At 49.0% G+C, this 14,394-nt stretch overlaps 2 protein-coding genes across 3 annotated transcripts; one reads left to right on the forward strand and one right to left on the reverse strand.

The window, feature by feature from the left end:
- Positions 1-278: 278 nt before the first annotated feature.
- On the forward strand, positions 279-2,831 carry CHST4 (carbohydrate sulfotransferase 4). The gene has a single exon (XM_019483723.2). It carries the CDS (start codon positions 848-850, stop codon positions 2,081-2,083), a length of 1,236 nt encoding a protein of 411 aa, XP_019339268.2. The 5' UTR covers positions 279-847; the 3' UTR covers positions 2,084-2,831.
- Positions 2,832-10,382: 7,551 nt separating this feature from the next.
- On the reverse strand, positions 10,383-14,390 carry TERF2IP (TERF2 interacting protein). 2 transcript variants are annotated; one of them, XM_059714039.1, is made up of 4 exons: positions 13,843-14,389; positions 13,342-13,479; positions 12,932-13,038; positions 10,383-12,188 (listed from the first exon to the last, which is right to left on the reverse strand). In XM_059714039.1, the coding sequence occupies exons 1-4, from the start codon at positions 14,366-14,368 to the stop codon at positions 11,712-11,714; spliced, it is 1,248 nt and encodes a 415-aa protein (XP_059570022.1). In that variant the 5' UTR covers positions 14,369-14,389; the 3' UTR covers positions 10,383-11,711. The 2 variants fall into 2 exon arrangements, with proteins under 2 accessions (XP_059570022.1, XP_059570021.1); XM_059714038.1 differs by lacking the exon at positions 13,342-13,479 and having other exon boundaries at positions 13,843-14,390.
- Positions 14,391-14,394: the final 4 nt, after the last annotated feature.

Consider the following 14,394-nt stretch of genomic DNA (forward strand, 5'->3'; position numbering starts at 1 on the left):
GCATTCCTCTCATGCAGCATTTTAGTACACAAGCCTTATCCTAGGTTTTGTGTACCGAGCTCCTGCGATACATGGTCACTTATAGGATCATAGGCTCAGAGGAAAGTGGGGCTGGAACAGACCTCATAAGATCATGTAGTCCAGCCCCTTGCTCAAGGCAGGAGCATCCCTGACTAAACCAGCCCAGCCACTTACATTGAAGTGCTAGCTAAACCCTATACAACTGACCCTGTCAGCTGTGTTTAAAAATGGCTTAGGATGTATTTCCTTTCTTTTCTCAGGCCTGGATGGTTTGTGTGTGAGCTATTGTGGTCTTTTTGCTGCTTTTGGGGCAAGTGCATGAGAAGTTTCTAACCCTCTAGAATTAGATGTTGCAGGATTGTGTGAAGTCCTGCATTGAACTTGTTCCTTTGTATTGTTGCAGTGTCACAACAGACCAAGGACTGGTAACATACTTTATTGTGGATTGATTTTTGACTTTTATATTCATCAGTAAACTAATTGGGTTGAAATTGATTGGCTTTCTAGCTTGCATTCGCTATTAGAAATAATGCATGTTATGTTCTCCAAGCTGCCTGGGCATAAAAATAGTTCTGGGTATCTCAAAAAATGCAGTAAAGTTGCAGATACGTTGTAATGGCTAATAAACTATTTCTGCGTCATTACTGAGGTTTCTACCCTGTATCCTTTTATCTGTGTTCACCAGTTTGAATTTGCCATCTGAAAGTCACTAATGGCCACACAGACTTCTCTGTACCCAGAGCATAAGTGATGCTGTTTTCTGTCTCCAGCCTGTGCTGCTCCGGATTCATGAGTTCTCTGTGTATTTGCTGACCAAGTAACGAGGATGAATTCTCTCTCTCTCTGTCTCCTTAGGCTCCCAATCACCATGCTGACATTTAGCAAGGTGGTGGTCGGGGTGATTGTGGCAGTTCAAGCTGTGGCTCTTGTCCACTTCTTCCTCCTTGTGCCTCAAAGAAGCAGTTCCCTGCAGCAAGAGAAGCAGTCCCGAGTGCACATCCTGATCCTCTCCTCCTGGCGATCGGGGTCTTCCTTCACTGGCCAGCTCTTCAGCCAGCATCCTGATGTCTTCTATCTGATGGAGCCTGCCTGGCATGTGTGGACTACAATGCATCAGAATACTGCCCACAGCTTACACATGGCAGTGCGTGACCTAGTCAGGTCTGTTTTCCAGTGTGACATGTCTGTGTTTGATGCATACATGCCTAGGGGGAGGAAAAAGTCTGATTTATTTCAGTGGGAGACTAGCCGGGCCCTGTGCTCCCCACCTGCATGTGATGTCTTCCAGCACAGTGACATAATTGCCAAGTCTCACTGCAGGACTGTCTGTAGCAAATACCCATTCAGCACGGTGGAGCAGGCTTGCAGGCTTTATAGCCATGTTGTCCTCAAGGAGGTCCGGTTCTTTGACCTGAAGGTTCTCTATCCACTTCTCAGTGACCCCTCACTGAATATCAGAATCATCCACCTGGTCCGTGACCCTCGGGCTGTATTTCTATCCCGTGAGAAGGTTGCGCCTGATCTGGTACGTGACAGTGACATTGTGGTAGGGCCTGAGAACAACCAGGGAGAAATGGGCCCTTATAATGTGATGCAGGAAATCTGCAAAAGCCACATCCAGATTTATACAGAAGGCAGCCAGGCTCTCCCCAGCTCTCTCCAGGGCCGCTATATGCTGGTGCGCTATGAAGATATTGTCAAAGATCCCCTGGAAAAGGCTGCAGAGCTCTACAAGTTTGCAGAACTCGGCTTCCTGCCAAAACTGCAGAGGTGGGTGTACAACGTCACCCATGGGAAAGGGCTGGGGGCAGGGGCCTTTGACATCGGCTCCAGAAATGCAGTGAATGTCTCTCAGGCTTGGAGGAAGTCCCTGCCCTTCCACAAAATACAAAAGCTGCAACAGGTGTGCAAGGATGCCATGGAGCTGCTAGGCTATCGATTGCTGGCATCAGAGGAGGAGCAGAAGGACATGACACTGGACCTCTTGCTTTCTCAGCATCCCCCTACCAGGCAGAAACAGGAGCTGAGGACAGAAAAGTCACCCCCAGCTCTGGCCAGCTGAGACCCACAGAATGCGCAGCTCTGCAACAGGACCGAGTGGGAGGGTGGGTGAGTGGTGCATGTGTACATGCATGTGGAGGGGGTAGCAAAGGACCCTGGGAAAGAGCAGAGTGGCAGGCCCTGTGCCCATTGCTGATCTCCTTCCCCACTGTTGATCTCCTTCCCCACTGTTCACTTTCCACATGACCCAGTCTAGACCAGTGACTGCAGTTCCCTGGGCAGCCCAGCCCTATGGAGTAACACAGACCCTTGTTCTCCTGACAGTCTTTGGTTTGGGTGGGACAGAACTCCGAAAAAGTGCAGATTAGGGTGGACAGAACTCCAAAGGAGCAGGACCAGATGGCAAAGTAGGATCCCAACAAAGCCACCATTAAACAGCAACAGAACTGGAGGCAGGAGCTGTATTCCTAGAGACTGGGAGGCACGAGCGAATGTCACTCACAGTGAGCATCTACTAGCCTCTGTTACCTTAATGCCAAAGGAGAGAGAAACTGGATTTGAGGCAAGTTTTGCAGCAGGCAAGAATTCTTGTGGGTGATCTCTCTTATTAGGGCACCTGTGTGGTTGGGACGTTCTGAGGTTGTGGAGCTTTTTGCTGATCTTTTCTTTTTCTGATCCGTGCTCTGTACCTGGGTGATCAGCATTGGTGGTAATGTTGCAAAGGATCTGTGTTCACTTCCCCCCCGGTGTTGTACTGGAAAAGCAACAGAACAGCCCTGGCTGAACTAATAAAAGAGAACTCATTTCTCTCTGGGTTGGAATATTGTGGTTAATTCCTGGGATATGTGAACCAATTTTGTCCCGATAATTAATCCCCAGTCTTCTAACTTTCCGAAATAAGTCATTTTCCCCCCAAGAGATCTCAAAGACAGTGTTCAAGTCTGAGGAAGCAGCCCCTGTGAGAGAAGGTTTATTCATAGTGAAATGCCTGAGGTGTGTTAATACAAGGTGAAGGCAGAGGTGAATACATGCAGGAGGATGTTCAGAAGGTGCCCAGGTCACGTAGCACTAAGTGTGGTACAGATATCAGAACAGGAAAGGCTTCTGCTGCAACCCAGACTTGCCTATGGTACAGGCACAGCAGAACTGGGATAGTTGGGGTGGGGATGGCTTATCTGCTATGGGAAAAGCTGTGTGGAGCCAGAGGAGTGCTGCTGGGTGCAGACAGAGGGGAATGATGGATGCCAGTGCTTCTGGGAGTGGGGGAGGAAGGAAACAGCAGAGCAAGAGACTTTCCTGTTCAGCTGATTCATGTGCCAGGGCATGTTCAACTCTGTGGGGCCTCAGGTTTCATTTTACTGACTAACGTGTTCACCACAGTCCAGCAAGTCAGAAATGTGGCAGGGACATGAGTGACTTTTTCCCCAATGTGTTTGGAGGCGGGTGCTCCATACCAGAGCCAGTTCAGAAGTGTGGTTTCACTCAGGTAGGTGCATGTGGTTTCCCTTTGTCCCCCATCCCATATCATGTCTAGCCCTGAGAAAATCCATCTGTCCGTACTGGTTGAAGCCAGCGCCTCACACAGCACCAGGGAAGGAGGAAACATGAAGCCCACCTGCTGGATCCATGAGGTAGGATCTTCACTGCTAATATGATTGCAGAAAATTTGAGCATGTAGCTGCTGTGTTACTACCTTCATTCTGGGAAGTTTTTAGTGAGAGCTTTAAGCATGAATCCATAGAAAAAGAACTAGAAAACCAAAAACATCATTAAGATTGTTACGTTGATAGGAAGGCCAGTGTGGTTGGATGACACGGTGCTGTTGCATCAGGAGTGTCTAGACAGAGGAGTTTCCACTGGAGATGCTTTTGCTCCGAGTTCCTTCTTCCTTAAGAGCAGGAGTTGAAGGTAAAGCTGTAAGACAGAAGTAGAAGCATGTTTAGCTGGAAGGAGGAGAACTTGCGTGTGTTGCAAATGGCAGATGAAGGGATTGAGGTTGAACTGAAAAAGGACACGATATTTATAGCAGGGGCCCTGGTGGCTGTGTGTGTGCTGCATCTTAAAAGGAGGAGAGGGTGTGATGAGCCCACAGGTTATAGGCAGCAGGCGTGTATTCAGTGGATCTCTCCACTCCTGGGAGCCAGGGCCTGGAGATGACAGCCATTCTGCATGTTGGCTAAAGTCCAGCCATGAGAAGATAACAATATACATGCACACGCACTCACACATGCATATTATGGTGACTTGAGATTTTAGCAAAGTCCTCTGGTTAGTCCCTGATCCTCACTCAAAGTGACAGACCAGCAATGCATCTGCAGCACAGCAGCAGGCCGAGATACCAGCCCTCTGCCCATCATGCTGACCAGCATCATCTCATTGTTCCTTCTGCTCTCACGCTTGTGCCCCATCTGGTTCCTCTTCTTTGCATTTAAATCGGAAGCTGTCTGGGTAGGGACCCTTTTTTCCCTTCAACCTTAAGCACCTTGGAGTCCTGGTCCATGAGAGAGGTTTCTAAGTGCTGTGAGGCTGGTACTAATCCTCCAAAAATGTTTAGTGATGGAGAAATGAGAGACCAAGAAGCCATCTTTTGTGTGGTGCTGGGAAGGGTAGAAGTACTTGTTACCTTCATGGTGTGATCAGAGGATCACAGACATATCCCTGTACGTGTGCTGCTGGAATGTCTGATTCTGAGTCCAAACTGCAGAACCCAGTCCATGTGCAGCAGCTTAATGACATGTGAGACTTGGTCTTAGACTGCCAGCTTCCAGGGGCACTCATTTAAGTCTTATACCTCCCTCTCTGGTTGCAGTGCTTTGGTGAAGAGAACGATGATCAGATGGGGAGAACAGAGGTGCTTTTGGTAATAGAGATCACTCAGGTTGGTGAGACAGCAGTGCTTTGGCACAGAGAAAAGTGATTGGGTTGAACTCACTTTATTTATCTCAGCTGAGAGCAGAGTAAAGGTGTAGGACTGATTTTTTCCCTTGTTAAGGAGCAGTAATTTTCCTGAGGGTCTGATGTGTGTGCATGTGATATCTGTGCTGCCCTCATCCGGAATGAGGAGGGATGGCTTAGGTGGGCAGTGAGTGCAGGGTCTTGCGGGTTATTCCACCAGGTGGAAAACTGATGGGGGACATAGGTGTTTCCTTGACCTAATCCTACTTATTAACAAAGAACACTCACGGTTTTGTCAGTGGAGCATAGCAGGAAAGGAGCAACTTAAGACAGGGTCTGGCTCTTGGTTCCAAGCCCCTTCCCAGTCAGCAGATAGCCCAACAATGCTGAGACCTGTTCCCATCCTATTCTTGGCTCTCCTGTTTCTGGATCTTGTCTCAGTTTCTCTGGACGTTTCTGCTTCTCTTTCACAGACAGACAAACTTTCACAACCGAATTGCTGGTGAATGACACCTTGATGCAGGCATTGGCAGACAGCGAGGCAGGGGCAGCTCTGATGCTGGTGCAGGGGAGGTCCCTTTGCACAATGTTGTTATGTACTGTTGGCTACAAATGTCCAACTCGGGATCCTTAAAATTCTGGTTTATTAGGCGGATTGAAACACTGTAATGAGTTAAATCATAAACTTTGGGGCTGGTCCTTACACACACACACACACACACACACACACACACACACAGTAGCAAGCTACAAGAGTCAGGTATACCTATCCTACAGGTGCTGAAGTCTGTCGTTGAGGCTTCTTTCAGCGTGGTGTTATCTTCCAGAAGGGGGTCGCCGGCTGGTCCTTCTGGCTGGACAGGTCAGGTGCTGGTCAAGTTGGAGATCAAGAGGGCACCACTGAGGGTCACTTTTCACTGCTTTTTATCTGTCCTTAGCAGACTTTGGTGACTCCCCAGTTTTCAGATTTGCCCAATCCAGGGGTCATTGACCCTCGTGGGACTTCCCCCCCTCAGTGGCTACTGGATGGCATCTGTCAGCCCCAGGGGTCGTCTGCATGTACATGCAGGTTTGGGAGTCCGTTGATGAATTTTGAATAGGGCTTTGGGAGTGGTCGATTTGGAGATATTCAGCCCAAAAGTTGGTCCCCGGCGTTGATTAACTCAGGCCAGGGCTTCTAGCCCTTGACCAGTGAGGGTTAGAGATTTCCCGGTTGTTACATTGTCTTCTATTGAGTTCTTCCCTTGGTTGATCTGCAGTTTCCCACATGTTAATTACTGTCTGCTACCGTGTTACACATTCAATCACTGATTCACTTGCTTCTTTCAGGGGCCAGCCTGATACAGGGAAGGGCAATTTGATTCCTGCCCTTGTTAACATTGTTACATGTATAACTTACTTATGAAACTGAACACATTTAGTTGAAAGGTGAGGAGTATAAAATATAAGCTACAAATGCCATGGCACACAAATAGATAAAAATACCAAACTACAAGGGGAGATACAAAATGCACACACACAAATTTTAAAACACAATTCCTTATCTTAACGTGAAAGAGAAAGGAAGGAAGAAAAGGTAGAAAAAGAGAAACATATCCAAAGAGGGGAGAGCAAATGCAAGCAAGAGGAAAAGGGGGCTTTCTGCTACAGTACTACATGCTCCCTTCATTTTACAGCAAGTCTCTGCATTTGTAGTGAGGCAGCAGGGGCTTGCATAGCAAGTTGCTGCTTCTCCAGTGTGTCCTGTGTGCTACCAGAAACATGGGAGCTGGATGGGCCACTGTCCTCTGGGATGGGAACTGTGAAGAGAACAACAGGCCATGTAGTCTCCTCTCTCTGCACACTTGTAGCACACCTCACCATGGGAGCACATGGTGGGAGGAGAAAAGAGGACAAGGCAGAATACAGGCAGCTGCCTGCTGCATTCCCCTTTTGCCTTTCAGCTGCCCTGTAGAGTGCATGGCAGTGTACGTGGCACACTGGGTGGTGTGCACATTGTTCTGTACTTATTTATTGCTGCCACCCCGCAGGTCTGACTTGCATGCTTGTTAAGTTATTGTTCATTCAAGAGTTTAATGAAGTCTTGAATGAACAATGCTGTTCTTTGTTCAGCCTCTTGCTGCTGCCTGGCCAGTAATACTAAGAGGAGAGACCATGGCCCTGCCAGTGCAGCACAAATCATCTGGAATGGCACAGCCCTTGACCCCCAATTAATGAGCAGTCATGTTTAATGGCTACAAAATTCAGGAGGCAAAAGCACCACTCCACCCCCCATGGCCTGCAAGTTCAGAATCAAGGTGTCCTGTGCACATTAGCAGTCCCGGCACCCTTTAAGCATAGAAGACAATTACCACAGGCAATTTCAAGCTATGTTACAAGTCATTAACCCACAAAATAACATGTGGGTTTGCAGGCTGCTTCTCTACTCTTGCCACGTGTGTTGTGGATGTGAGCACTTAGCAGCCCTGCTGTCTCCTGCCCTAAGGTTGGTGATGCTTATGGGCATGCTTCCTAGTTGTAGACATTGGCTATGGATCCCAGAATCCATCTGTCCGCACCAAACTGGTTATCCACAGACCTGCAGCAGTCCAGGGTAGCCAGCTCCGCCATAGATGTAACGAGAGATGTAGCCAGGGCAGGGGGTGGTTGAGAAGAGGCAGGAGAGAGGGACTTTTCTAGGGTGAGCTGATCTGCATGAGATGACTAGAATCTCCCTTGCGCACTCAATTATAAATGTTCTGATCAGACACATGTGACTATAATCGCTGCGTAGGTGCAGTCACTGGTAAGCCTCATAACCCTGCTAGCTTATGGATAGTTAGTATTTTATTATAGCACTTCAGGGTGTTTCTTGACAGTAACTTTGCAACTACTTGTCACCTTTGCCTTTTGCTGAGTTACTGATGCTGTCAATCAAGTTCCCGTACATGAAGGTCAGAGGCCCTGGGAATGGTGGCAATACAGGCCTGGAAGCACCTGGAGCCAGTGGACGCTGCACATTTCACCGGAACCCACAGACACAAAAGAAGTCTGTCCAGTCTAGATCTGACCTCTTTCATGTTGCTGGGTGGTTTTTCCTGTGAGGCTTAAGCTTGTCTGTCTTAATTGTGAGACACACAGCTAGCTTTGTTAGTGTGAAGAAGGCAGGGTAGATCTATCTATCTATCTATCTATTGTGGTTAGTCCCTTTGCTAATTCACCTTGCCTTTTCCTGGTGAGAAAGCTCGGAGTGATGGGCGTGGATGTAGCAGTATTGAAACCTGAACATTCTTACTGAGCCATGAGAGTGAGCAGGAACATGGCAAAAGAAGCAGAGGAAACAGCCACACAAGCTAAGCAAGGCTGGAGAGAAACTGAAGCACTCTGGAAGGCCTACCAGCCTGGGTGAATGTAGACAACCTGAAAGTAAACTGACCTTCTCTCAGCCAAGGGTGGGCTTTCCAGAGCTGTATTGGTAACTGTGAAACCTGCACAGCCACTCTTTCCCCGTGGTATATAACCAAGAACTAAGACAACAAATCCTCCATCTTTTACCAAGGCTAAAACCACCTGAAAATCACTGGGTGTGGAGAGCAACATGCATTTCCCAGGGTGTGCCTCAACTACGGGAGGCAGTGCTGCTGAGCTACCTGAGCTAATACCATATATGGTAGCTCTGCAGCTGGAAGCAATGCATGTGTGTGGTGGGCACTTGCACAGGTTAACATGCTGCTGGGCAGAACTGGATAGCAGGGTGCAGCACTGCTCCCAGGCGCACATACTGCTTCTGGTTCTGACCTTATAGATTAAGTAAGAGATGCATACCTAACTACCTTGGTCTGCTCATGGGTAATATACTATATTCCTCACCAGGACTATCTGAATGCTGCTTGTGGAGTTTTTAAAGTTTCAACTTTAAGCTTAAGCCTGTTTAATCTTCCTGCACTAGTGTCAGAACAGTGAACTGGGAAATCCTGGGGTCTGCTCCTTGCCCCAGCACTGACTATACCTGAGGCCTGAGCCTCCATGTCACCATCAGTATTATGTGGATAATACTGACCCAATGGTATTGTCTGGTCAGGAGCTAGATTCATGGAGAAACTTGATCATCTCTTATGCTTAGATCCTCAAGAGGGGCAGCACTGTTTCCGTTGGCTGGCTGGGAGGGCTCCCCATTTGGCATGCTGGCTGTTACAACTCCCATTCTCAGACCTCAAACTCTCCTTGTACATGCTGGTCTGCACCTCACCCCCAGCTGCGGGTAGCAGAGTGCTTTACCTCCCTTTGTGAATCCAGCTGATTGTTTCCTACATGAGCCTGGGGCAGGCACTTGTTACTTCAGTTAAAAGGGAAGAGTCCCAGTGAGGTCCTGCTGATGGGCCCTCTTGTATCAGTGCATCCAGCTTGTTTCTGAGCATGTGCAGGTCCTTTACACTAAGCCTTGCAAATGATGTTTATGCAGTAGGTAGGAGTCCATTGGGTGGTGCAAGCTCTGGACAAGCTTATTCTGTTTTCTCCAGTACAGGGCTGCTTTGTTGGACAGGACCTTCTGGGTGTCTTTAGAAAGGCATCCAATAAACTGGCCCAAGGTGCCAAATATTGAGGTTTTGGGCTGCTGCTTTCTGAAATCCCACAACTCCTCAGGGCATTGAAATATCTCCCGAGTCGGGGAAAAACCAGGACCACCGATCCCCACCTGTTTTAGTAGTCCGTTGGTTGTTTCTTAAAGAGCCCAAATTAGACATTTGTATTCAGGGTCCCTAGGGAATGCAAGCAGACCAGAGTGCATGCTCAGAAGTCCCAGAGTAGCAAGCTGCTGGTTTTAAGCAGTGCCTCTTTGGGATCAGGTTTTGAACAGGTGGAAGGCAAAGGGTTATATGCAGGATTGGGTGAAAAACATCCCTTCAAGGCAGCATCAGGAAGTTTTGTACCTACTATAAAAGGTGAAATGTACTGTACAAAGACTAAATAGTTTGAATCGTAGAGTTGATTCATAGCCCACGAGAACATGCAAGTAAGACATTCAAACTGACAAGGCAGAAAGAAAAGTAGATTGCAATGCCTCTGCTGTCCTCCTGCCTGGCTTCTTGCCAATCCTCATTCTTAATTCCAGAGCGCGTATGTTCTCTTGTGAGACCTTCACATTGACCATGTAATGCCATAATGCATTTCACTAGATATGCGATACTAAGCTGAAGGGAGCAGAGTTCTCACCTACAGCATGTGACAGATCTTATTTTCTTAATGCTGATCCTTCATAGCTCTGAATTGTAAACCTATCTGGGTACACAAGCTACTATTCCCAGAAAAGGTCTAACTCTTTTTAATCATTCTACCTTATTTACTTTAAGACCATGGGGCCTCCAGTTAAGCACTTGTCTATTCTTGCTCAAAAACCTTGAGGAACCAGTTTGAGGAGTGTAAATTTAGCATCTGCGTCATCATTCGTTTGCTTTTTACTAAGAGACAGGTTTTTAAGCACTCTGTAGAGCTGAACACCAGTCACTGGCATTTTATTAGTCACACGTATGTCAAAAGCCTGACAGAGTGAACCTCTCTCTGCTTCCCATTACCGAATTTAAAAAAAAAGTAACCTTTTGCTATGAATTTACAAGTTTAATTACACCCCCCCCCCCCAAAAAAAAAACAAAAACAAAAAACCAACAAAACTGGTAAGCTAGGCTGAGACCGCTTACATATAAAATATTAATAAAATTAAAATGGTGGTAGCAAGAAACCAGTTTTCATTCCAACAAAAGATGATTTAATCCCAGTTTTCAAGTGCTGTAAATAACTATAAACCCAAGAGAGTGATTGTCCAAATATGTACATTAAGATCCTAATCAGAACATGATTTTGACACCTGGTAATTTGATGTTTGAAACAAACAAGTCCTTCCCAGCAGCACCCCTGCACTAGCAGGGAGAAAAACTTACAATCACACATTATGTTATCCTCTGTCAAGAAAGCGCACACTTTGTAATTGCAGAAATACCTGCTGCCTGTGGCCTGGTAGCTACCAAAGGTGAAAGAAACCACACAAGATTGGCTAGGATGAGCTTAGACCCTGTTATTAGACAGCTGGACCCTCTTGCTGTTTACTGGAAGGACTCACAGGGGCTGGATGGAACATATTGGTGAGACTTTGGCACGTGCACATGTAAGACAACACAGCTGAAGAGGAAGCACTGTAGGAGGATCCACGTGCCTCTTGCTTTGTCCTGCATCAGTCTCAAGACCCTGTTTACTTTGACCTGGAGCGAGCACAAGGGACCTTTCCAGGTACAAGAATTGTGCCATTTCTGCTCTTACAGAGAAGGAACTTTTTCCAGGTCCAGCAGTGCAACTGAGAAAGCTAAAATGCAGGAGCAGGCTCTGCTATCTTCCTCCTGATGCTCTCTCCATGCAGTAGTACAGGCAAGTTCCTCCCCTTGCTGGTGGATGAGGAACACGAGGCACCTGAAGGCAGATTTTCTGGTGCCCAACACTTGGCTCTGGCCAGATGGAGGATCTCTCCAGTTTATTTTTCAGCCTTACCCATCACTGTACTCATCACAAACCTAATGCAAAACTAAGCCTTGTATACAAGTGGAAGCCCATAAAAAGGATCAGAAAGACAAAAAGTTTTACAAAGAGACCTTGTCATTTTGAACAATGCAAGACTTTTTCCTACATAGCATGAAATCTTAGGCAATTATTCTCTGCAGTTGCCAAAGGCTGCTCCTACAGATCTTCCTTCTGTGAAGCTCAGGTAAATCTTTCCCTCCTCTCCTGGAACAGCCCCAACTCCTTGAATCACGTCCACAACTTGTCATCTAAGTCCTCCTGAATGCAACCCGTCTAGCTACATTCTCAGCTCCAAACTTTGCTATTAGTTTGCTTCTGACATTTTCATCATCTTTTTGCAACTCTAAATCATCTTCTCTGCTCCATATGGGATGCCCATCCAAGCGCTGGCTGGTCTTCAAAAAGCACATGGTGGCTTCCACTTCCCCACTGTTTTTCAAAAAAGCTTGTGTGACAGTCAACAGGTCCATACTGAGCTCTTCCATGCAGTACTTTATTGCTTTAACTGCATCTGCCACCTGGGTGGGAGCAGGGCCAGGGCTCGCAGGCTTTTCCTCCCCTTGTGGCTGAGTTTCAGGGGTAGGGGAGTCCCGAGCAGCAGCTGCTGGAGGCGACTCAGAATCATTCAGGTCCATTTTCTGGCTAGGGCCTGCTTTCTCAGGGGACATCATCTGTTTGTCTTCACCAGGAATTTCTTCTGGGAGGTCTGAGGTCTCACTTTTAGACTAGGAACAAGAGTGAGAATTGGGGTAATTCCAGTAGAAGTCAGTCACACGCACTATTCCTTGAAGAAGTTCTATTAAGTCTAGAGCAAAGCCATGAACCTTTCTGAGGGACGTTTAAGTGCTCAGTGCAATTATCACACACAATAAAATTCCATAATCAACAGGGGGGACAAAACACTATGTGTACATCAAAAAATGGGAAGGCATGAGGCAAGTATGCACATAAGCCAGACCTGATGGGAGAGACATCAGTTTCGTACTGTCATTGTGTTTTGCAGCTCTCTCCTTAAGGAGCACTTGCTGGCAAGAGTAACTGAACCCCCCTGCTTGCTCAGACAGCCACTTGAGGCTGAGATGACCATTCACTGCTGAGCTATTTTTATTTACACTTATGTTCCTCAAAGTGTTTCTGGACAAGAATCAAACTGGGGGGGGGAAGAAACACGGACAACTCATTCACGTTCCTGTGACCTGATGCACCACAGCGAGCTGTAATCCAAAGTAGCTGTGTGTAATATGGCCATGCCCCTTTACATGCTTCATCTAGCACTGCATAGCTTAAAGTGCGGACAGTTTAGTGCAGTAGCAAAGATGGCCACTTTATTAACTACTTGGAAATAAACTGCCTGGTTGTACCTGTAGTTTAATCAATGATAAATTTGGAAAGTGCATTTAGATTTTTGCCACTAAAGGCAGTGGTTTATTTTCCTCTTTAAATGTACACAGCTGACAGAAGCACATACCTCATCGCTTTCAAATTCTCGGCTCGCTGCCTTGAAAAGTCTGCCCCCTTTTTCCGTGCGGCTTCTAATTTTCTCTTGTATTGCAGTTGCTGCTTTCCCGAACAGCTCTGTTAAAGACAGATCACATTGGCACCTGCTGCATGACTGAAATGTCATTGAGAGGTCGCTGGCCATGCTAGTCAAAGCAGGGTAGAAATGTACCTTTACACACTCACTAAATCAGATCTACACACAGAGCACAAGCTCAATTCACAAGAGCTTGCGCTCGCTCTCTATGTATACACGTCTTATTTAGCTAGTCTATGAAAGTACATCTCTGCTCTGCCTTCTGAAACGGCACCTTCATCCTAGGCTTAGTTTCAGTTGCATGTAGCAGGCAGGAGGATGTGGGATGTCGGGACTCTGATAACCTGCCACTTCGTAGGGCTGGGAAAAGAGGCACTCTGCTTCCTTCCCTCTGACTCCTGTCCTCGTGCTGCTAAAGATGGTGAATCCAGGGACACGCAGGGCCATTTCTGACAGCTGGGCATTCGGAAGAAACTGGCTGACTAGAAAGGAAACGAGGGGCCTGAAGGGCAGGACACAAAGGGGACAAACACAAACATTTAATCTGTTCCGCTGCGGGGCCTGGGCTCAGGCCGCGGCTCACCGCGAGTTTCCCCGTGCCGTCTCAGCCGGCCCCATCACTAAGTGGCAGCCCCGTGTCCCGGAGCCAGGGGACGAGCCTACACCCCCCTGCCCTGCCCGCAGCTCATACTGGACATGCCCCCGCCCCCCCGCTCCTCAGCGCCTGCCCCATGCCCTGGCGCCCGCAGCAGGGCACGGGCCTGTCTCAGCACCCGCGTGGAGCCGGGCGGCCGTGCCCAGCACTAGCGCTGCCCCTGCCCCGCGGAGGGCACGGCCGAGCTCACCGGTGCCGGGGGGCGGCCGCAGGCGGCGGCGGTAGCGGTCGCGCATGGATTGCCACGAGTGGCGCGTCACGCCCGCGCGCTCCATCTCCTTCCAGAGCGCGGCCCCGGCCCCGGCCCCGGCCCGCGCCCGCACGTAGCGCAGCACCGCCTCGTCCTCCGCCGCCGTGAACGCCAGGCGCCCGCCGCCCGTCGGCGCGGCACGGCCCGGGCCCGGGTCCGGGCCCGGCAGGCGGTAGGGCTCGAGCGGCAGGCGGCGGTTCTGGCGCACGCAGTCCTCCACGTACTGCGTGGACACGAAGCCGGGGCCGGGGCCGGGGCCGGGGCCGGGGCCCGGGCCGGGCTCGGCCAGTAGCACGGCGCCCGGCTCCTGCACCCGGCACAGCCGCCCGCCGCCCGCCAGCACTAGGGGCGCCAGGCGCAGCTTGGCCGGGCCGGGCCGCAGGTAGAAGCGCACGGCGCTGCCGTCCTCCCGCACGAACAGCGTCCGCGACCGCCCCGGCCCTACCACCGGCCCCGGCCCCGCCATCACCGCTCCGCCCCGCCGCTCCTGCC

This window comes from Alligator mississippiensis, chromosome 10, assembly GCF_030867095.1.
Source record: "Alligator mississippiensis isolate rAllMis1 chromosome 10, rAllMis1, whole genome shotgun sequence".
Classification (NCBI taxonomy): Eukaryota; Metazoa; Chordata; order Crocodylia; family Alligatoridae; genus Alligator; species Alligator mississippiensis.

What these genes read in the sequence shown, in the direction of transcription:
- TERF2IP (XM_059714039.1), bottom strand. Translation starts at nt 14,368, where the DNA reads ATGGCGGGGCCGGGGCCGGTGGTAGGGCCGGGGCGGTCGCGGACGCTG. An exon ending in GCGGCCGCCCCCCGGCACCG is followed by an intron (nt 13,480 to 13,842) that starts GTGAGCTCGGCC and finishes TTTCCTTTCTAG; the next exon opens with TCAGCCAGTTTCTTCCGAAT. An exon ending in GAGAATTTGAAAGCGATGAG is followed by an intron (nt 12,189 to 12,931) that starts GTATGTGCTTCT and finishes TCTTGTTCCTAG; the next exon opens with TCTAAAAGTGAGACCTCAGA.
- CHST4 (XM_019483723.2), top strand. Translation starts at nt 848, where the DNA reads ATGAATTCTCTCTCTCTCTGTCTCCTTAGGCTCCCAATCACCATGCTG.